Source organism: Lathyrus oleraceus, chromosome 6, assembly GCF_024323335.1.
Source record: "Lathyrus oleraceus cultivar Zhongwan6 chromosome 6, CAAS_Psat_ZW6_1.0, whole genome shotgun sequence".
Lineage (NCBI taxonomy): Eukaryota > Viridiplantae > Streptophyta > Magnoliopsida > Fabales > Fabaceae > Lathyrus > Lathyrus oleraceus.
This window is the reverse complement of record NC_066584.1, coordinates 251012512-251034048: the sequence shown is the minus strand read 5'-3', so window position 1 is coordinate 251034048 and position 21537 is coordinate 251012512. Positions and strand designations below refer to the sequence as shown.

The window sequence follows — 21537 nt, the reverse complement described above, 5'->3', positions numbered from 1 at the left end:
AAATATTGGCATGAGATGTTGCCATTTGTTTTGCACGGATATCGTACATCTGTCCGCACTTCAACAGGGGCAACCCCTTTCTCTCATGTTTACGACATGGAGGCTGTACTCCTAGTAGAGGTGGAGATCCCATCAATGAGAGTCTTGATGGAGGCCAAGTTGACTGATGCTGAATGGTTTCAGAGTCGTTACGACCAGCTGAATTTGATCGAAGAGAAGAGATTGACTGCCATGTGCCATGGTCAGTTATATCAGCAGAGAATGAAGAAAGCATTTGATAAGAAGGTTAGGCCCCGTGTGTTCCGAGAAGGTGACCTTGTGCTCAAGAAAGCCTTGTCTTTCGCGCCCGATTCCAAGGGCAAGTGGACTCCAAACTACGAGGGTCCAAATGTTGTCAAGAGAGCCTTTTTAGGCGGTGCTTTGATGCTTACAACTATGGATGGGGAGGATTTCACTCGTCCTGTGAATTCAGATGCAGTCAAGAAATACTTCGCCTAAAAAAAAAAGAAAAACAGAATAGCTTGCTAAGTTGAATACCCGAAAGGGCAACTTAGGCAAAAATGAGCGTCTCGGTGGCTTGAAAACCCGAAAGGGCGATCTAGGCAAAAGTTAGAGACATAAAAAAAATGAGTATTTGCATCCCGTTAGATTGAGTACGTCATCCTGGGGCAATCTATGCAAAAATTAGGGATTTGGCAAGTAATTGCATCCTGACAAGACTGTGTTCTACATCTGTCATCTATTAGAGATTCCTGTTCATTCGTCGTCAACTGAAGCTTCGAATACATCGAATCCGGAATTGGTGGAGAAATGGTCATTATGTTCAATGTAGCCCTTTTCCAATATATATCACCAATTTCAAACTTGTAAAAATCTATGGAGTCTTGCCATTTGCAGGCTACCATTCCATCAAATAAATTTGAGCCTTTATCCAATTATTTGCACTCTGATTTGTTTCCATTCAACAAACGTTTTGCATGTTTTTAATTGATAAAATGTCATTGTTTTAAACAAATGAACTTTTCACAAATTGTTTTTTAAACAAAGTGAACATTCACGATGATAAAAAGATACTTAGGAGATCCTCAGTGCTCTCCCAAGGGTGGTATGATTCCCAACAGGGTAAGACATTTGTTCATATCCCTGGCATGATTATATCCTATTCCTCTGGAACTTTCTGTGGTTTTTCTCTCGAGCAGAGTGCCTTTCTTGGCTTCTTCCCCTACCGTGTGTTGGGAGGATTCATCCCTTTTTACTTCAGCAAAGCAGTAATCTTCTGTCCTCGGAGGTGTTATCGCTGGAAGATCTGTTTTGGTGGTGAGCCACCAAAATCCCTTTATCCATCGGACAGACTCCCCAGTAGAGCTGCTCATGTGATAGAAATGGTCTCATGTTAACTCCTATCCCTGGTTGGAATGTTCATTGATACCTCCCCTAGCAGAAGAGCAGTGGTACCTCCCTCTTCAGCAGTTGTGTACTCTTTGGAAGGTTCAGTATTTGGTGGTTGATCCCCAGATTTCCTTCATTTCCTCAGATAGATCCTCAACGGAGTTGTTGGTGTGTTGGATCTTATCTTTTATGATGTTATCCCCTGCCGAGATATTGTTGTTTCCTAGCATATCTAAATCCCCGGCAAGAGTGGTTGGTGTGTTGGATCTTATCTTTTTCTGATGTTATCTCCAGCAGAGATATTGTTGTCCCCTGGTATCTCTAATCCACAACAGAGTTTTTGGTGGTGGATTTTATCTGTGATAGTCCATCCCCAAGCAGAATTGTTAGTATGGTGGATTTTATCTGTGACGAAAGTTTCCCCAACCAGATTTTCTTTTATGCCAGTTTCTACTTGCACAATTAAGCGCTTCTCCCCAACTGAGACTGATGATTCATCCCTGCGGAGATTTTCGAATTTCACTGCTCCCCCAACAGTGTTATGGCTGTAGCAGATTCTGCCTGTGCGATAAATTTTTTTCTCTCAGCTAAGACTGATGGTTCGTCCCGATTTCTCCTCCTCTACAAGTGTGATCTCCTTGGTGAGTTTGGTACTTGGTGGTTGATCACCAGTTTCCTCTTTTATCTCTCGGTGGGATTCTCCAGTAGAGTTGCTGATGGTTTTTCCAGTAGAGTTGCTTTTGTGGCAGTTTTTGCCTGTGCGATGACTCTTTTCCCTAGCCGGATTGATTGATGACTCATCCCTCAGAGATTTTTGTGATTCCTGATATCTCTGATTTCTCCTGCAAGATCTTTACTTCCTAGCATATCGGATCTCCAGCAGATTGGATACTTTCCATTTGGGTTTCTGGCTTTCTCTTTTGAGATGTAGTACCGGGTTGTTGTGTGCTTTTTCCTATACCTGTTTGTGTTAGATATGTCCGTTTGACAGCATTCATCATACATAAACCATGCATATACATGCATAATCATCAACATCCAGATATTCATGTTGCATTTTTTGCCATATATCTTTTGTTGTTGTCTCCTGCTAGTCGGTGATATATATATCCCCAAGCAGATGGGTGTGTCTGATCCTTCAAATGTAGAGTCAGCCCCTTAAGCAGAAAGTGTTTATCTTTCCTGCCATTTCCCCACTGAGTTATATCCTCGTGGATGACGGTTGCTTCCGTTTCCTCCCAACACATATATTGGGATGGGTTTCCCTTTTGAGTTATATCCTCATTAGGATGAGTCTTGATTCAGTTTGCCTTTTTGGTTTGATCCTGAATTGGCTTTTGTGACTGTTTCTGACGTCTCCCTGTGATAGATGTATATTTTTCTCATTTATTGGCAATCCTTCACCTTATCTCCAGTAAGGTCGCCAATATTATTCACCTTATCCTCAGCGGATTTTTGTGGCTTCTACCCACTAACCGGTAGTTGTAAGTCCTATTTCTTTGGTCTTCTACCCAGTATCCGGTAGTTGTAAACCCTATCCTTATCCTCATCAGAGTCTTTTGTCTTCTACCCAGTATCCGGTAGTTGTAAACCCTAAATTGCTCCCCTTTGCAGAGTTAACCTTGTTGTTCATCCCAACCGATGACGGTTACTCTTCCGTGGTTTTCTACCCACTAACCGGTAGATGTAATCCCCTCTTTGATTGGTTATCACTACTGTATTCGGTTCTGATATTCCTTCCTTCTTGTGGATGATTGCTCTGAGTAAGCAAATTTATCCTCAGCGGGTCCTCTTTCATTTACCGTTTGCCGATAATGTTTGTTGCTTCCCCTTTGATTGGCCATCATTACATACCTAGTTTTGGAATTCTGATGCCTTTCTTTTCGGATGATTTATCCTTTGTTAACCTACTACCCGGTTGTGGATAATCTTCCATGCGAGTATGTTATCTACATTTTGACGGCATTAGATAATATATCTCATGCACTCTTTGGTTGAAGTCTTTTGTTGTTCTTCCCCAATTGAGTAAGATTCGTATTCCTTGTGGAATCGAATGTCCATCCTATAAACAAGTCTGCTTTTCCAGCTTTCTTCAGGATGATGAGTGTCTTGGCACACAAACCAATTCACGTTTCGGTCGATTTATCCTTTGCTAACCTACAACCCGGTTGTGGAGAATCTTCCATGCGAGTATATTATCTACATTTTGACGGCAATAGATAATATATCTCATGCACTCTTCGGTCGAAGCCTTTTGTGTTTCCCCAGTTGAGTAAGATTCGTTGTCCCTCTACGGAATCGAATATTCATTCTACCCCATTTCGTTTGGATAGTTGCCTTGTTTGCGCAATTTATCCCCTGTGAGTCATCTCTCATTTATCCTTTGTTGATAATGATTGTTTCTCCCCTGGATTGGTCATCATTATATACCCAGTAACCGGTATCCCGATGTCCTTTCTTTCTCGGTTGGTCACCTATTATATACCCAGTAACCGGTATCTCTGGTGTCTCTTCCATGCGAGTATATTATCTACGTTCTGACGGTAATAGATAATATATCTCATGCACTCTTTGGTCGAAGTCTTTTGTTCTTCTTCTATCGAGTAAGATTCGTATTTCTTTTTTCGGAATCGAATGTCCATCCTATAAACAAGTCTGCTTTTCCAGCTTTCTTCAGGATGATGAGCGTTTTGGGTTTATTCCCTGATTCACGCTTTGGTCGGTCACCTATTATATACCCAGTAACCGGTATCCCTGGTGTTCCTTCCTTTCTGCTCCCTATTATGACCTTGGTCCCATGTGGAGTCAGATTTTCCTGAGTTGAAACATACCTTTTTCAGGTCTTCCTCAGATGATTTTGGTTGATTGATATCTCTCACCCTTATACCGGTCTCAGATATTCATTCTTCCCGAGCTTGTTACCCAGTAACCGGTAACACCTCATTCCCGTTGCTTCCCCTGGAGAGTCCTTTTAGACTTCCCCAGCGAAGTTGTCAACGAAGTCCCTTAGTGGATTGTAGTTGTCCCGATTTTTATCCGAAGTATCCTTTGTGGATAGTTTTGTTGTGTTGGCATGTTCCCCAATACCTGCATTTTCCCGGCAGGGAGGTTTTGTTTATATCTTTCCCCAGCTTGAGTCTGGATTTTTATCCGAAGTATCCTTTGTGGATAGTTTTGTTGTGTTGGCATGTTCCCCAATACATGCATTTTTGAGTCAGCTTGTGTCTTTCCAGTGGATGTATTCCCTTTGGAAACTCTTTTCCCCAGTTTTGGGTCGTGACCTGTTCACGCAGTATCAGTCCTTTATTCCCCTAGTTCTGAGTCGTGACTTGCTCACGCATTTCTTTTTCTATCCCCATAGAGTCCCGTTAGAGTCTTTGTTCCCTAGTGAGTGTATTACTCCTATGGATTGTCTTTTCTGATATCTTTTCTTCTTTGTGGACTCCTATGGATTCGGCGCACGGTCCTCAAAGGACACCATTCCACTCTTCATCAGCTTTTGAACCTCATACTTGAAAGGGTAACAGTTCTTGATATCATGTCCAGGTGTTCCTTGATGAAAAGCATAACGTAGCTCAGGCTTATACCACCATGGAAGTGGTTCTGGAATTTTCAGCAGGTTTCTTGGTTGGACCAGGTTCTTGTGAACCAAAGATGGGTAGAGTTCTGCGTATGACATAGGAATCGGGTCAAAAGAGACCTTCTTCCTCCCAAAGTTTTGTTGATGATGATTGTTGGTAGTATTGTTGTTGTAGGTGTTTGCTCGTTGTTGTGGTTGTTGTTGTTGACGTTGTGGTTGTTGAACTGGTGTTGATTGTTGATTAGAAAACACAGGGATAACTAAAGATACTTGATGATGATGTTGACGGGATGTTGGATTCCTTCTGATTTGAGGCCTCCACTGACTCCCACTGCTCATTGCATTTGCTTCATTGTCCTTTTTCTTGATGAAATTTCTACCATATCTCTTACTCGACGATGTTTCATCATTTGACAAACGTGCTTCTCGGACTCCTTCCTCAAGCCTCATCCCCATGTTTACCATTTCGGTAAAGTCACTAGGGGAACTAGCAATCATTCGTTCATAATAAAATGAAATCAGAGTTTTCAGAAAGATCTTTGTCATCTCTTTTTCGTCCAAAGGAGGAGTGATCAGGGCAGCCAATTCCCTTAATCTCTACGCGTACTCTTTGAATGTCTCCTTATCTTTCTGAGATATAGACCTCAACTGGTTTTTAGTAGGTGCCATGTCCATGTTGTACTTAAACTGCTTTACAAAAGCCTCTCCCAAGTCATTGAAAGTGTGAATGCTTGCACTATCTAACCCCATATACCAACGGAGCGTAACACCGATCAAACTGTCCTAGAAATAATGAATCAACAGTTGATCATTATCGGTCTGAGTAGACATCTTGCGAGCATACATCACTAGATGACTGAGCCGACAAGTATTCCCTTTATACTTTTCAAAGTCAGGCACTTTGAACTTCATATTGGTGGAACTTGAAAATTGAGCTAGATCCAAGTGCTTTCAACCATTACTTCTTGCATCAAGCTCCAAGGAAAGGATATTGGAGTTGATCTGGAGCTGGAGTGAGCTTAAACACACGATTTCAACCACTGCCATCTCAAGTAGGTGAAAATTCGATCCTCACCTTTTGATGTTTTATGTACATGATTAGGTAGATCTTACATCACTGAGCACACTGATATGTTTAATTTTGAATTTGGCTGAGAAATGAACATGCTATGTTGAATTAAAGTTTTGATTGCAAATATATTTTTGCTCGATCCGTAGAATCCATGAGATTTTAGGTTGTTTTAAGGTGATATTCATGATCCTTGTTGAAAGATCTTTCGAACGCTACCAATTTCATGAAATTCTGGGAAATTGTTTGGATCTCCGCCGCCTGGATGGCCGGAGAAGACGATTGCTCCGCCGTCTGGTTCTCCCTAGGGTTTTTGCCCTGTCATCTGTTACGTGTGCGCTGGTGTGGCTATTCCATTGGCTACGATTCTCTTGACCAGGCCACGCGAGCTTTGACTCGCTGAGTGTGCTGCCACGCAACTTAATGAAACGTTGCGTTTCATATCAGGCGCTCGTTAACCTTGGATGCGTGTGCTCGATACCGGGCGTATGCATGTTTCAGGATTTAATTTTTGAATTCTCATTTCCCTTGCGTGCGTTCGATTCTTGGCGTGCGCATGTTTTGAATTTTATTTGATTTCTCATCCTTCAGCGCGCGTGTTCGATCCTATGGTTGTGTACATGCTGATTTTTATTCAAATTTCATTTTCCCTCCATTATTTTCATATTATTTCATTTTATTTGTTCAACTTTAAAAAATCATTAAGAATTGAAAAATCCCCAAATTGATCCCAATTTTTTTTCACATTCTTGTTTTGATCTCTATTTTTTTATAGGATTAATTTCATGATTTGTTTGGTGCTGGATTTTTAATTGTGAATTTTTGTTTGTACCTTATGCCAAATTGATATGCTACATTCATTGCTTTGTGAAATATTTATCTTTAATCCAATTGATCTGAAATTTAGCATACTTGATCTTCACATGTGATATGATTTTTGAGCTTTGGTTTGGATTTTTTATCATATGCTATCACTGTTTTGGACACATAAAGATATGGTGTGACAATTTGTGTCACATTTTTGGCATTGCATTTGTGCATTTTTGTTCATCTATCATTTGAACTCTTTTGGATCTGATTCTTTGCATATTGTATGTTAATAACATGATGAACTCACATAAAAAATTTCATAGTCATTGGATGCTTTTCTGTTTTGATTTGGATTTTCTAATTTGGATGTCCATTTTGTGCACATTTGTTGGTCTTTCCTTTACATTGATCATTTGATGCCCTTGCCTTGTGAATTGATCTTGTTCCTTTTGAGGACATTTTATTGATTGTTTGAATGTACAATATGTGAAAGATTGACTTCTGTTTTGATCATTTGGTTTGGTTTTGAACCTAGTCTTTGTACTAGTATTTTGTACATAAACTAATTGTGCTTTGTGTTTCAGGTTTGGACATTTAGCATTGATGATTGACTTGCTTCTCACTTTGTGAGATGCAAATACCTTTGAGTACTAACTCTTGCTGTTTTGTAGGTTCTAATTGATGCTCATGAGTTCACTTGATTGCTTGAGCATTGTTCATTAAGTTGTAAACATTGGAAAGTTCCACTGTTTGTCTGTTGGTTTTCTGAATACAATATTAACTGTTTAGCTTTTGTACAGGTACATTAGTTGCTAGCTTTTAGCTCTTGCTTGAGCTTTGGATTGTGGTTGATACACCACTTAGGTAGCTATTCTCTTACTCCATGTAGTCTGGAAGTCCTATCACCTTTTTGGCAGGCATTTGGCTGAAGTCCTCCTTAAGAGGCTCTGTTTGTGATTGTTTACATTTGTGCCAAAGACCTCCAAGTGAGGCATGTTACTTGATAAGTCATCCTAAGTGAAGAGGCAATTGACAAATAGAAGGGATTAGCAATCAATCCCCTGTTATTCAGTGAGTCTTTCATTATGCTCGCACTACGTGCCGATGCTTTTGAATAAACACCCAAGATCTTGTTTAGAGTATGTCAAGTGGAATAAGATCCCACATTCTGGATCCCCACACTTTCTTTGTCATGAGCTCACCCAGGCCAGGGTTAAGAGCATGAGGTCTCATCCTCATTTCCATTTTCATCAGCTTCACCCTAACTCTCAATGTTAGTGGTTAAGAGCTACAAACTACCTTTGTACAGTTTGGCTTGTTTGTCGAGGTTGATATGACCCCCCTTGACTAAAGCCCACCCTTGGTTTGAAGCCTATTGTTTGTATATAGAGTGTGATGCATTGTTTGCTTGATTACTTTGCATTGTGTTTGCTTTTGCTCATTTGTTTGTTTTGAGGAGTTAGATATAAGTCCATCTATTGGCATTCTGTTTCCTATTTGTTGTTAGGAGTCGGATGTAAGTCCATTGATTGGCATTCTGTTTCCTCGTTCTGTGGTTCTCTTATGAGACTTTTGCTTATACCTTGTGTTGCCTTATTCCAAAGGATGGGACTTACTTGGATTATCCATATGATCTCAAGAGAGCAACCCTACTTGTGATTGCATTCTTTTATTCCCCACCTCTTGCATGCTTAACCTTGATCCTTTTTTCATCCTTAACCCAAACCAAAAACTTTTGTGCAAACATTTTCACTTGTTTTCAACATTAGAAACCTAGGCCTTAGGCTTTTGATTTTCAAACTTTCTTTTCATAATACTCATTTTGAATTGAATCTTTAAGTCAACTTTGACCATTTTTGTACATACTTTTAATTGGTTAATGCAACCCACTCAAATGTGTTTCTTTGTGGCTCCATGCCCACTTCTTAATCAAATTTTTCATAACCTTTAGCTATTAGGTTTGAGTTATCTTTGTGGTAGATATAATACTCACCTATGTCCTTAGTGAATGGACAATAAGTCTTCCATGCTTATTATAGGGTTAACCCCTCACTAGCATGTCGAAGCTATCCTCACATAGTGGACTTGTGGTTTTTCAGGTCGAGTTTTCTCCCTTTGATAACAAAAGACCTTCAGGCTTTTGGACCAATCAATCCACTCATTTGTTTCGAAATCTTTTACCCGAACTACGGGGTTTTGATCCTTATCTTTCATGAGAGGGTACGTAGGCAATGGGTTCATCCATCCAAACACAAAATGTAAATAAACTTGTATATTCTTTTCTCATCTCTTCAATCATGTTTGCACAAATAAATTTTTCATAAACAATAACTTTTTGCAACAAGCGTGAAAAGGGCTCCCTAGGAGTACCTAGGATGCATTGGGCGCCTAACACCTTCCCTTTGCATAACCAACCCCCTTACCCAGATCTCTGACATTCTTTTACTAGTTTTGTTTGTAAAACTTTATAGGTTTTTGTTCGCTTTCTAACCATTCCTTTGGATAAATAGAAGTGCGGTGGCGACTCGACTTTGTATGATTTACCTTGGATTTAGTCAATATCTCCAACGGTAACGAATACACCGCTACAAAGAGCTTCAACAATAAGATTAGATCAGGGAATCTCCTCCTATCCACTAAATGGAACTCTACTAGAAACAGGTATCCCCAAGAGATGAGAATACTCCTCCGATGTAGGCACAAGCTGGAAATCTGGGAAAGTGAAACAATGGGAGAGAGGATCATTGAACTGCACCAACACACTTAAGAGTCCTTCAACCACATCAGCAGATAAGATAGACAGAAGCTTCCTATGATGTTGTTTGAAGTTTAGGGGATCTAATACAAAAGATGCTAGCTTCCTTAACTCTTTCAAGTCGGGACATCTGAAACTGTACTTCTTAGTATTCCTTCGTCCATAATGCTTGGTCTGAAAATATTTGCAAATGATACCTTAGTTCCTTGAAATTTTTTGTGTAATGATTGTTATGATGCGCATGAATGCATGAATGCCAAAATCACAAATAATGGATCACACACAAGGCAAACAAAGGTAAAGGGATGAATCAAGTCATTGTCAAGATCAATCATCCATTTTGGTGGATTATGGTTTTCACCTTATCAACACCCAAATTCCATTGATATTGACAAGACTTGATTGGATCAACCAAGAATCAAGGGTTTGTTGTAAATCACGAGCATGGAGTGAACTAAGGATAAAAACCTATAGATCATTTTCTTAAAAAGTTCCCAGAGTCTTAATTCCATCCATCGGATATTAAAGGTTAAGATGGCTGACTCATCGACCCATAATATTCTTAAGAGAAACTCGTCTAATTGTAGTATCGTGTAACACTGTTGTCAAGTCTAAACTTGAACAATTTCCGCACTACGTCCAAAATAGGCCAAGAGGAGTAAATGTTCTACGGTCCTCAGCTTCTCGGACCCAAATCAGAGATAGTAATGCCTAACAAAAAATACTTGTGTGAAATTTCCAAATACAAAAGAGTCTTCACTGAGCAGATGGATCTCAAGCCAAATGGTTAAGGACTACCCCACATAAGTCGAACATGACTATACCATCCTCCTATTTCAATTGCACTCAATTTCGAGTTAGAACTTATCTCACCACTCAGAGATCACCAAGCACAACAAGCATATTATATCACACATACAAATATACAAACATCACATATATACAATTATATACACACAAAAAAGTAGGCTAAACCCACTGGAGACTACTCCCCAGCAGAGTCGCCACTTAATTTATGTAGCAGTAAATTCATGATCATCAAGCTATGGATAAGCTAGAGATCAACAAAATCAGAGTATCCACCGTGCTTTTATTGTTTCCAAGGGAAAAGGGGAAAAGTACGAACAAAACCCAAAAGTAAGAAATTTTCAAATCAAAACTAATAAAATGTCAGAGATTACAGGTATGGGGGTTGGTTACACAGAGGGAAGGTGTTAGCACCCAAAGTGTTCTAGGTACTCCTAGGGAGCCTTTTTTTTGTGTGCATATGTATTGGTACAAAGTGATGTATACAAAAAAACAGAATGGGGGGATGAGAAAAAAATTCATTATCTATATTTTTATGTTGGGTTAAATACACTTTACCCCCCTGTAATGTTAGCGAGTTTAGGGTTACCCCCCTGTAAAAATATTTTTTGTAAACCCCCCCTTATGTTATGTAGATTCCTTCATAGAACCCCCTAATATCCAGGTGGCATGGAATCTAATAAGAGGTCCTACACCTGGCATATTTTTAATTTTGTTAAAGTGATTATGTGTCATTTTACACTTTGCCATTTCAAATTCCCCCTTAGAAAATTAGGGTTCTGAACATAGATGAAGATGACCTCAGGGAAGACGAAGATGAAGACGAAGATGAAGATGACCGCAGTGAAGACGAATATGAAGATGAAGACGACCGCAGTGAAGACGAAGATGAAGACAACCTCAGCGAATACGAAGAAGCGATCCAGCTCAGTGAAGACGAGCTCAGTGAAGTGTCCAAAGTTCGAGGTTAGTAAAAATTTGAAGTTCATCAATGTCGTAGGGTAAAACCTTGAAATCAACAATCTTTGACATGTGGGTATAATATATTGACAGGATTCACAACACTTTAGTGTTACACTCCACCATGGGGGTGAATTTTACAGGGTTTCTGAAGAAGAAATTATATACAGAGGGGGTATGGATACGACAGTTAATGGGATACATGTTTCAAATTGGAACATGGATAACATTGAGAAGTTGTTGAGTAGGTTAGGGTATAAGGCTGATTGTGTTAGGGTATGGACAAAAGTTTTAGAAATTCAAGATGGTTTTTTTCTGATTAGGAAAGATGATGATGCTGTTGATGATGTTGCTCTATACTTAAGTGTTATGAATGTGAAAGGAGATTTGTATGTTGAACATAGTACTGGGAACATGGACCCTGCTGATAGGGAACCTAAATGTGTGAATGATGATGACCACCCCCCTGATAATGGAATTGTTCGTTTAGATGAGGAGAAGGTAGAGGGGTTAGATGACAGTGAAGATGAAAGAGCTACTGCTTACTTTGATGGTTTTGAAGGAATAGACGTTACTAAGCCTATTAGGGAGGAGTTTGATGGTTTTGAAGGAATAGATGTTACTAAGCCTATTAGGGAGGAGTTTGATGGTTTTGAAGGAATAGATGTTACTAAGCCTATTAGGGAGGAGCCCAATAACAGTAAGGAGGAGCCCAATAACAGTAAGGAGGAGCCCAATAACAGTATGGATTCAGATGATGTATACTATAGTGATGAGTTGAATAGTTCTGACCCAGATGATTCTTGTGATGAAGAAAGGCCCAAGTATGCTAGGTTTAGGAAAGAGCATCTAAACAAAGACTTTATATTCAAGTGGGGTATGGAATTCAACACACTTGATGACTTTAGGGCAGCTACCCCCCTGTAATTTTTGGGAATTAGTAGGAATTCCATGTAGGCATGCTGTAGCTGCTCTGAGTTATAGAAAGCAAAACCCTGATGAATTTGTTGATGCTTGTTACACAAGAGAAAAGTTTGCACTATGTTATGGATTTTCAGTAAGTCCAATCAATGGTCAAGATATGTGGCCAGAAGTTGAGATGGAACCACCTCTACCACCTGCATATAAAAATGGTCCTGGTAGACCTAAGAAGATTAGGATAAGAGAAAGTGGAGAGGATGGTGCAAGGAAGAGAAGATCTGGTGTTGCATATAAGTGCACCAAATGTGATAATTTTGGTCACAATGCTATGACTTGTAAGGCTACCACTCAGGATCCCAATGCACTTAAAAGAAAGGTAATTCATTGTGATATACATTTTGTCTTACATTCTACATTCTGTCTTACATTCTTCATTGTGATATGCATTGTGATGACAACCATACATTGTGTCTTACATTGTAGAGAAAACCTAAAAAAGGACATGTGCCAACTGCAACTGATATGCCAACTGCAAATTCTATGTCTGCCCCAACTGCAACTGATATGCCAACTGCATCTGATATGCCTGCCCCAACTGCATCTGATATGCCTGCCCCAACTGCAACTGATATGCCTGTCCCAACTGCAACTGATATGCCTGTCCCAACTGCAACTGATATGACTGTTCCAACAAATGTGCCTGTTCCAACTGATCCACAGCCTCCAACTGATATGCCTGTTCCAACTGCAATGAGTCAAACAGGATCTAGTGTGGCTGCCTCAATCACAAAACAATCCAGAAAAAGGGTTGAAAAAAAACCTATCATCAAAAGAAGGCAAAGTGAGAGGATCAAGTTGAGTTGGTTTAAAAGACCCATAACAGGTGAAGGAATATCTAGTGACAAACCAATTACCCTACCAGAAAATGAAGACATGTAATCCTTTTGGAAAACTCTTTTGTAATGCCAACTGATCTTTGTAGTCCTTTTGTAATCCTTTTGGAAATTTGTAATCCTTTTGTAATCCTTTTGGAAAACACTTACTGCTTGGTGGCTGGATTCATACATTAGAAATTTGTTTGGTTAATACATATGCACTCTGCTATGGTTAATCCTTTTGTAATCCTTTTGTAATCCTTTTGGAAAACACTTACTGCTATGGTTAATACATATGCACTCTGCTACCACTGATCTTTTGAATGCTCTCTCTTATTTGGCTGGATTCATACATATGCACTCTGCTACCACTCATCTTTTGTTAATTTTAGTCAACATATTGGCAGTTTTTTAAAGCAAGAAAAACTCTTAAAATTTTGACTCTAAATTGGCCATACACCATTATTTCCATGTTAAAGCAAGAATAACCCTTTGTTGCCTCATTGAATGAAAAACTGTCTCAAATTTGGTTCTGTGAAACTAAGCAGATTAGGGCAGCCTAGGAGTTAATGAAGTTCAATTGTGGAACTTGGAATTCGAGACAAATGGTTAGTTATTCAGTTAAAAGTTTGTTAGTGCATTTTGAGACAATTGTGGATATGCTTCTGATGTAAAACAGTATGTTGTGATATGCTGATGTTTTGTGAACTGTCATAGCACTGCAAAGTTTGATCCTGACTTGTAATTGACTTCAATGCAGAATTTGGGACTAGTTTGTATTGCCATGATACACCTTAATAAGAAACTAGTCAATGACTTTTGCATCTTAGTCTTGCTATGCCAATAGACATAAACCAATTAGAATGGCCTGAAAATGTTTATGTTTATGAACTGATGCAGTAAAAGCAATCTACCAGAATGTATTTGCAAAATATAGTGAGCCTTGTTTTGCCCAATTATCAAACTTCAATTGAAGGAAAATGTCAGTTTTCTTTGCTATGTGTATGTTGATGTAGATTTGAAATGAATTATGCTGGTTCTGGTGTATTTCATGTTTTACTTGAGTTTATTTTGCAGCTTGTAGTTCTGGACATGCTTCTTATGTGTACTAGTGCAGGGCTTGTGCTGGTTTTCATGTTGCTGCAAGATTCATCTGCAATTCTGCAATTCATGTTATATTCCCTCTTATGGTTAAACCATCACAATAATAAGTTTCAAGTTGGAACAGTCAATAATTGGGAAGCGTTTGAATGTTGAAGGATTCAATGTCTGAATGTGCTGTTTTGTCAAAAAAGGAAATATAGCAACCATAGCCACAATTTCTTTTTATATAAATTATAATGTAACTCTCTTCCAGTGCAACCATAGCCACAATTTCAATCCCCCTTCAGAGTATTTTAAATACAACTGCCCTTCCTTCGATATCTATTATGACAGAAAGCAGCATTCCAATGTTACTAAAGAGAAAGCGCGTAGTTTTTCCTCATCCTGCTCCCTACTTCAGTTTCCATCTAAAGACTTGACTGATACCGAAAACATCTTATCATTTGTATCTGGTCAGATGGTTGTTAAAATAGTATTATCTGCTGATTGTGAAGAGTGCTGCAACCACAAAGGAGGCCAATGTAGACTTAATGCAAACAATAAGTTCTACTGTCACAATGGTACACTTCAGATGAAGTGTAGACTTAATGGTACACTTCACAATGGTATATATGATGATCCTACTATATATCTTATATTTGAAGTTTTGCCTGATTGAGGGTTGAATTTTCCTACTACAGGCTTAAGCATTACATTTGTTGCACTGGGTATTCTTATAGTCCGATGTCTCTTTAGAAGAAAACGTGCTCCATCAGACCTCCAAAATCAATTGAAAAGCAAATCATATAATGATGAAAGTGATCCCTATCGAAATCAAGACTCAGAAAACGGAACTGTCTACTTTAAAATACCTCTGTTCTCTTATAAGGAGCTAGAAGAAGCTACAAATAATTTCCACCAAGCCAACCAACTTGGAAGTGGAGGCTTTGGAATAGTTTATTACGGTAATGATGCTGCACTGACAGTTTAAGATTGATGAACAGATTACATTTCATTGATGAACACATTACAAGTTCAACATTACATTGCTGAAAAACACTAATGACATAACAATTACATGACAGACTCATTAGACTAACTTAACCATAGCTGCTATCAACATCCATGACAGACCAATTACAAACATTAACCATAAATTTTTCCTCTTTTCCATTGCAATCTTTTTCTTCAGTTTTTCTAACTTGTTAAGCTTTCCGACTCTGCAATCTATCTCCTCAACAATCTCTTTAGCAAATTCAATCAAATAAGCCTTGTTGACTTCACATTGGCGGCATCCGGACGGATTGGTTTCTTTCACTGCAAACTCACTGACCAAATCATCCCACAAAAATAAACCGCACCCATTCTGCAATTTGAGACAAACACCACCAACAATTAATTTCGAAATCAAACTCAAAATAATAAAATGCTTCAAAATTGCTCACCATAGAATTCCTGCATTTCCAAAATCTGCGACCGGGATTTTCAATTGACTTGGAGACCAACAACTTCATGGTTTCATTGCATCCACATCTTGGTAAGCCGTTTCCAACTTCACTCGTGGAAGATGCCTTGCTGCCACCCATAACCCAGATGAAGGGGACACGGACGAAGATGAAGAGAGGGATGGATTTGGGGTAGGGATTTGGGATTTCACGAAGACAGAGAGGGGGATGGATTTGGGGTAGGGATTTGGGATTTCACGAAGAAAGAGAGGGGGATGGATTTGGGAAGGGAACCCTAAATTCTAATTTATGCCATGCTGGAGATTCACATGTGAAAATAAAAAAATTAAAAAGCCACGTCTGAAATAAAAAACCAAGATTCCATGCCACCTGGATATTAAGGGGGTTCTATGAAGGAATCTACATAACATAAGGGGGGTATTGAAAAAAAAACTTTACCAGGGGGGTAACCCTAAACTCGCTAACATTACAGGGGGGTAAAGTGTATTTAACCCTTTTATGTTTGACAAGACCTCCAGACATGTGCCTACGTACCAATATAAAAATGAGGGATCAAAACCTCGTAGTGCGTGATACAAATTTCAAAGTGGATGCATTGCTTTTAACAAAGTTTAAGTTTGAAAGGCACAAAGGCCTAAAAATGATTTGGATGAGTTAGTTCTTTTTGGATTTTTGAAAGTTTAATTTAAGTATAGTTAATTTCATTTACAAGTTTGATTAAGAAAAGAAGTTTGAAAATGCAATGGCAGAAGGCCAATGTTTCAAGTTTGCAAAGTGGTCATAGTTTTAGAACAAAATAAGTTCAATTAAAGAAGATTTTAAAAAGGAGGGAGAGATTTTGAAATTAAATAAATGGGGAGAAGATGAAGAGACTAATCCTATGCACAAATTTAAAAGTTGAGAGTTGAAACGATCTAATCAATGGGTAGCAATCCAATAGACAAGAATGTCAATAGAAACCCAAATTCCCTTGTCCATTTAGAATCAAGCAACACACAAATGCACAATTATATCAATCTTGAAGATCAAGGCATCAAATAAATATAGCCATATCCAAGCATAGCCACTCCATGATCTTCTTCAAATTAGCCCATGTAACAAATGATTCCCACAAGTCACAGGTTCAAAAGAACAACTTCACAATGATCATGTTGCAGATGAACTCAAAGGGATCTTGAATAATGTATTAGATGAAGTTTCAAATTGCAAGCACTTGGTTTCACAAAAGTTGGCATTAGCCAAGAACTTTAGCTTAGGGAGGTTGCCTAGATTCTAAGTCCAATTTGTCCAAGATCCAACCAATGAGGCCACACAAAAAGTTTTTTAGGGTTTTTGTTGTTATTATATAGATTAATGGTCAAGGACCACACAAACAAAGAAAATATACACAAACCAGATAAATCACACAATATTGTCCAAATGGACAAATTGAAAATTGCATTAACATAAACAATTAGAATGATATGACTAATGACAAATGAATAAAGACTAAAATTAAATTGCATCAAAGTAAATGGCTTGAATTTAAATGTTAGTTGTCAATGGGTTAGAAGTTAGTATTGTTTTGCTTTTGCTTTTCATATTTAAGTCATTCTTTGGAGAACACCTAACCCACTTATCACAAGCATGGATCATTGAACCAAGACATCTTCCAAAGGAAGGAAAAAAGGCCAAGTTTCCACACAATACCTGTAATACCCTAATTTTGACCCTAAGATCCCTCATGGCATCATGTTATTTGCACAAGTGCATTGCCTCAAGGATCATAGCATGTTAGGCTCCTTAACCCTAGGGTTGGGACTTGTTTGAGAGTTTTAAGACCACAAAGCATGCTTGTATTGTATATTATTGCTTTTATTATTTTGATTACTAACCAAAAGCACAAAAATATGTCACTAACTCTTTTTGTTTTGAAGCTCAAGTGATCATGTGCTACACAATGCTCCTAGGAGGCTCCTAAGCCCAATGAAATGGCTAGATGAAGATGAGAAAAAGCATGACAAAGGTCCACAAAGTTCCTAATCATCATATATGTCTCCCAAGTATCTTAATTTTCCAATTTGGTCAAGATAACCAAAGGGCTTGAAGATTGTTTCCCAAGGAAACCCTAATTCAGCTGTGCTTTGACTATGCCTTGCCCATGAAGCAATCAAAACCTATGATAAAATTTAATCAAGGGAAGTTATTTAATTAATCATTTTATGAATATATGAGTCTATTTTAGGCGCCTCAATCATTTATTCATCAATATTGGAAGTTTGGCCTTGAAAAGTTGACCAGTCAAGTCATATGACTAAACTGAGTATCACTGAGATATACCTTTTGATGTGATTGTTAAATGAAGAAGACCCCAAGATAAACCATGTTCTTAATAACCATATGAACAACTTTCATGTTCATCACAAATCCATTTGAAACTTGTAAGGGCATCATTCATTTCAAAACATTATATGTCATTTTGACTGAAACCCTACTTTTGGGTCAACTTACCAAGGGCACAACTTCCTTATTTTTTATGATTTTGAGGTGAGACAAAATGAATTGGAAATATTAAGATGTCTACTTCAAATCTTATGTTGGACAAAATTTCATAATCCTAAGATAAATACAAGTGATAATACAAAACATTATAGGTCATTTTGGACCTAATTCATTGAATTTGAAAAAGTACCCAACTTCAAATGCCAATAACTTTGTAATAGAAAATCCAAATGATGCAAAATTTGAGTCTAAATTGATCATCTTGAAAATATCTTCAACTTCAATGTTAGAGGTTATTCCATTTGAAGCTTTCATCATGAAAACTGAGGGGATTCATTAGGCTTTCTTTTGGTGAAAATTTTCCAATGTGACTTAAACATGTTTTGTACTTGGATTTTCCAGGCCAGTTTTCATTAATTTCCGAATTCCAAATGAATTTTTTCCCAACATAACTTTTGTTCCTTATTTCAAGGGCTTTCCAACCATTACTCACATTACTCTTTTGGACGCACCATTTGTGTGTTTCGAAATTATCTTCATTTATGTACATTTTGGCATTGTATGATGAAACTTGAGTACGCAAGCTAGTTCCCTCCAAAATGCACGGCGAAATCCTTTCCAGGTGAACTCAACAAGCTTTTGCACCCATCATTGAGCTGTAACCAGTATTTGTTCATCTTTTTCCCTAGTGGATTTTGTGGCCTTCTACCCAGTAACCGGTAGTTGTAAGTCCTTTTTTTGTGGTTTTCTACCCAAGAACCGGTAGATGTAATCCCCTCTTTGTTGGTTATCACTATCCAGTAACAGGTATTGATATTCCTTCATTTCTGAGTATACCACCAAGTAAACGGTGATATATCTCTTGGATAATTGCTTTTGTCAAGCAATTCATCCCTTGCGAGTCATCTTTCATTTACCCTTGTTTGGTAATGATTGTTTCTCCTTCTGATTGGTCATCATTTTATACCCAGTAACCGGTATCCCGATGTCCTTTTTTTTCGGTCGATTTATCCTTCATTAACCCAGTAACCGGTTATGGATAATCTTCCATGCGAGTATGTTATCTAAGTTATGACGGTAATAGATAATATGTCTCAAGCGCTCTTCAGTTGAAGTCTTTTTCTTCCTCGGTCGAGTAAGATTCATATTTCCTTATGGAATCGAATGTCCATCCTATAAGTTGAGTTTGCTTTTTCAGCCCTCCTTTCGGATGATGAGTGTCTTGGATATGTTCCAAATTCACGCCTGGTTGGTCACCTATTATATGCCCAGTAACCGGTATCCCTGGTGTTCCTTCCTTCTGCTCCCTATTACGACATTTTGTCCCCTGTGGAGTCAAATTTTCCTGAGTTGAGATGTGCCTTTTGGGTCCTCCTCATATGTTTGGGATGATTGATATCTTTCACCCTTATACTGGTCTTAGATTATTCTTTCTCCCTGAGCCTGTTGTCCTCTCACCCAGTAATCGGTGTTTCGATAACATGTCTCACTTTGAGTTTATTACCCAGTAACTGGTAATATCTCGTTGTTTCTCCCTCAGTTGTGTCCTCTATGGACATCCCCGTCAGAGTCCGGATTTTCATCTTATGTATCCTTTGTGGATAATTTTGCTGTATTGGCATTTTCCCCAAAACATGCATCTTTGTGTCAGTTCGACTCTTTCTATCAATTTATTTTCGTGGAATCCCGTCGTGTATCCTAGCAAGTTTTCAAGTCATGATCTGCTCATGTATTTTACCTTGTTTCCCCTATAAGACCCTAATTTTGACCCTAAGATCCCTCATGGCATCATAGAATTTACCCATTGCATTGCCTCAAGGATCATAGTATGTGTGGCTCCTTAACCATAGGGGTGGGATTTGTGTTGAGTTGGTTTAGACCACCAAGCATGCTTTTATTGTATATTATTGCCTTTCTTATTTTGTTTACTAACCAAAAGCACAAAATATGTCACTAACCACTTTTGTTTTGAAGCTCAAGTGATCACGTGATCCCATGCTCCTAGGAGGCTCCGATGCTAAATGAATTGGCTAGATGAAGATGAAAACAAGCATGACAATGGTTCACATAGCTCCGAATCATCATATATGTCTCCCAAGTATCTCAATATGCCAATTTGAATCAAGATAACCTAAAGGGCTTGAGGATTGTTTCCCAAGGAAACCCTAATTCAACTGTGCATTGACTGTGCCTTGCTCATGAAGCAACCTCAACCTATGATCAAATTCAATCAAGGTAAGTTCTTTCATTCATTATTTTATTCATATATGAGCTGATGTGAGTATCCTAAATCATTCATTCATCAAGGTTTGAAGTTTGGCCTTGAGAAGTTGACCAGTTAAGTCATCTGACCAAGCTGAGATCCACTGAGACACAACTTTTGATATGTTTGTCAAATGAAGATTACCCCAAGAGAAACAATGTTCTTAAGAAACATATGAACAACTTTAATGTTCATAAAAAATCCATTTGAAACTTGGAAAGTCTTCATTCATATCAAAACATTATAGGTCATTTTGACCGAAACCCTAATTTTCGGTCAACTTCCCAAGGACCTAACTTCCTCATTTCTTATGATTTTGAGGTGAGACCAATTGAACTGGAAAGCTTAAGATGTCTTCTTAAAATGTTATGTTTGACAAAATTTCATAATCCTAATAGAAACACATGTGATAATACAAAACATTATAGGTCACTTTGGATCAAAACCACTGAATTTGAAAAATGTCCAACATCAAGTGCCCATTACTTTCTCATTAAAAATCAAATGATGAAAAATTTAAGTCCAAATTGATCATATTTAAGATATCTACAACTTTTACTCTTTAGGTTTTTCCATTTGAGGCTTGCATCATTGAAACAGAAGGGCTTGAAGTTGATCACTTTTGGGAAAAAATTTCAAAGGAAACCTAGACATGTTTTGTACCTCAAACTTCAAGGCCAGATTTCACAAATTTCCAAACTCCAAATGGACTTTTGCCCAACACAGAGTTTGTTCCTTATTTCAAGATCTTTCGAATCATTACTCACACCACCATGTTTGAATTTTCCATGTGAGACTTTCGAAGAGATGAATGTGTATGTCCAATTATGCAATTCACTTTGTATCTTCATGCCCAAGCAAGTACGATGCCAATTACACGTCCAATTCAACTCATTGTGATATCAGCTTGCAATACCATCCCATTTTAGGCCACACATGCGCCTGTACAGGCCCATGCATGGAGGACCCAAAGATCATGCATACGAGCATTTCATTGCTTTGCCTCATCTTCAGCTATAAATACATGGCATTGCTCATTCAAATCTCAACCTTAAGGTGATCTGAAAGGCTGCTGAAG

The 21537-nt window shown here is 38.3% G+C and overlaps 2 protein-coding genes across 2 annotated transcripts; both read left to right on the top strand.

Moving 5' to 3' along the window:
• The first annotated feature begins 10417 nt into the window (after positions 1–10417).
• LOC127094999 (acidic leucine-rich nuclear phosphoprotein 32-related protein-like) lies at positions 10418–12223 on the top strand. Its single transcript, XM_051033752.1, has 4 exons — positions 10418–10459; positions 11178–11369; positions 11464–12129; positions 12185–12223. Exons 1-4 carry the CDS (start codon positions 10418–10420, stop codon positions 12221–12223), a joined length of 939 nt encoding a protein of 312 aa, XP_050889709.1.
• On the top strand, positions 10956–13818 carry LOC127092857 (uncharacterized). Its single transcript, XM_051031747.1, has 2 exons — positions 10956–12667; positions 12775–13818. Exons 1-2 carry the CDS (start codon positions 12269–12271, stop codon positions 13228–13230), a joined length of 855 nt encoding a protein of 284 aa, XP_050887704.1. The 5' UTR covers positions 10956–12268; the 3' UTR covers positions 13231–13818.
• The last annotated feature ends 7719 nt before the right edge of the window (positions 13819–21537 follow it).

Coding starts and splice junctions, on each gene's coding strand:
- LOC127094999 (XM_051033752.1), top strand. CDS start 10,418: ATGACTATACCATCCTCCTATTTCAATTGCACTCAATTTCGA. Junction 11,370..11,463: donor AGCTCAGTGAAGTGTCCAAA/GTTCGAGGTTAG, acceptor ATATATTGACAG/GATTCACAACACTTTAGTGT. Junction 12,130..12,184: donor ACAGTATGGATTCAGATGAT/GTATACTATAGT, acceptor CTTGTGATGAAG/AAAGGCCCAAGTATGCTAGG.
- LOC127092857 (XM_051031747.1), top strand. CDS start 12,269: ATGACTTTAGGGCAGCTACCCCCCTGTAATTTTTGGGAATTAGTAGGA. Junction 12,668..12,774: donor CCAATGCACTTAAAAGAAAG/GTAATTCATTGT, acceptor CTTACATTGTAG/AGAAAACCTAAAAAAGGACA.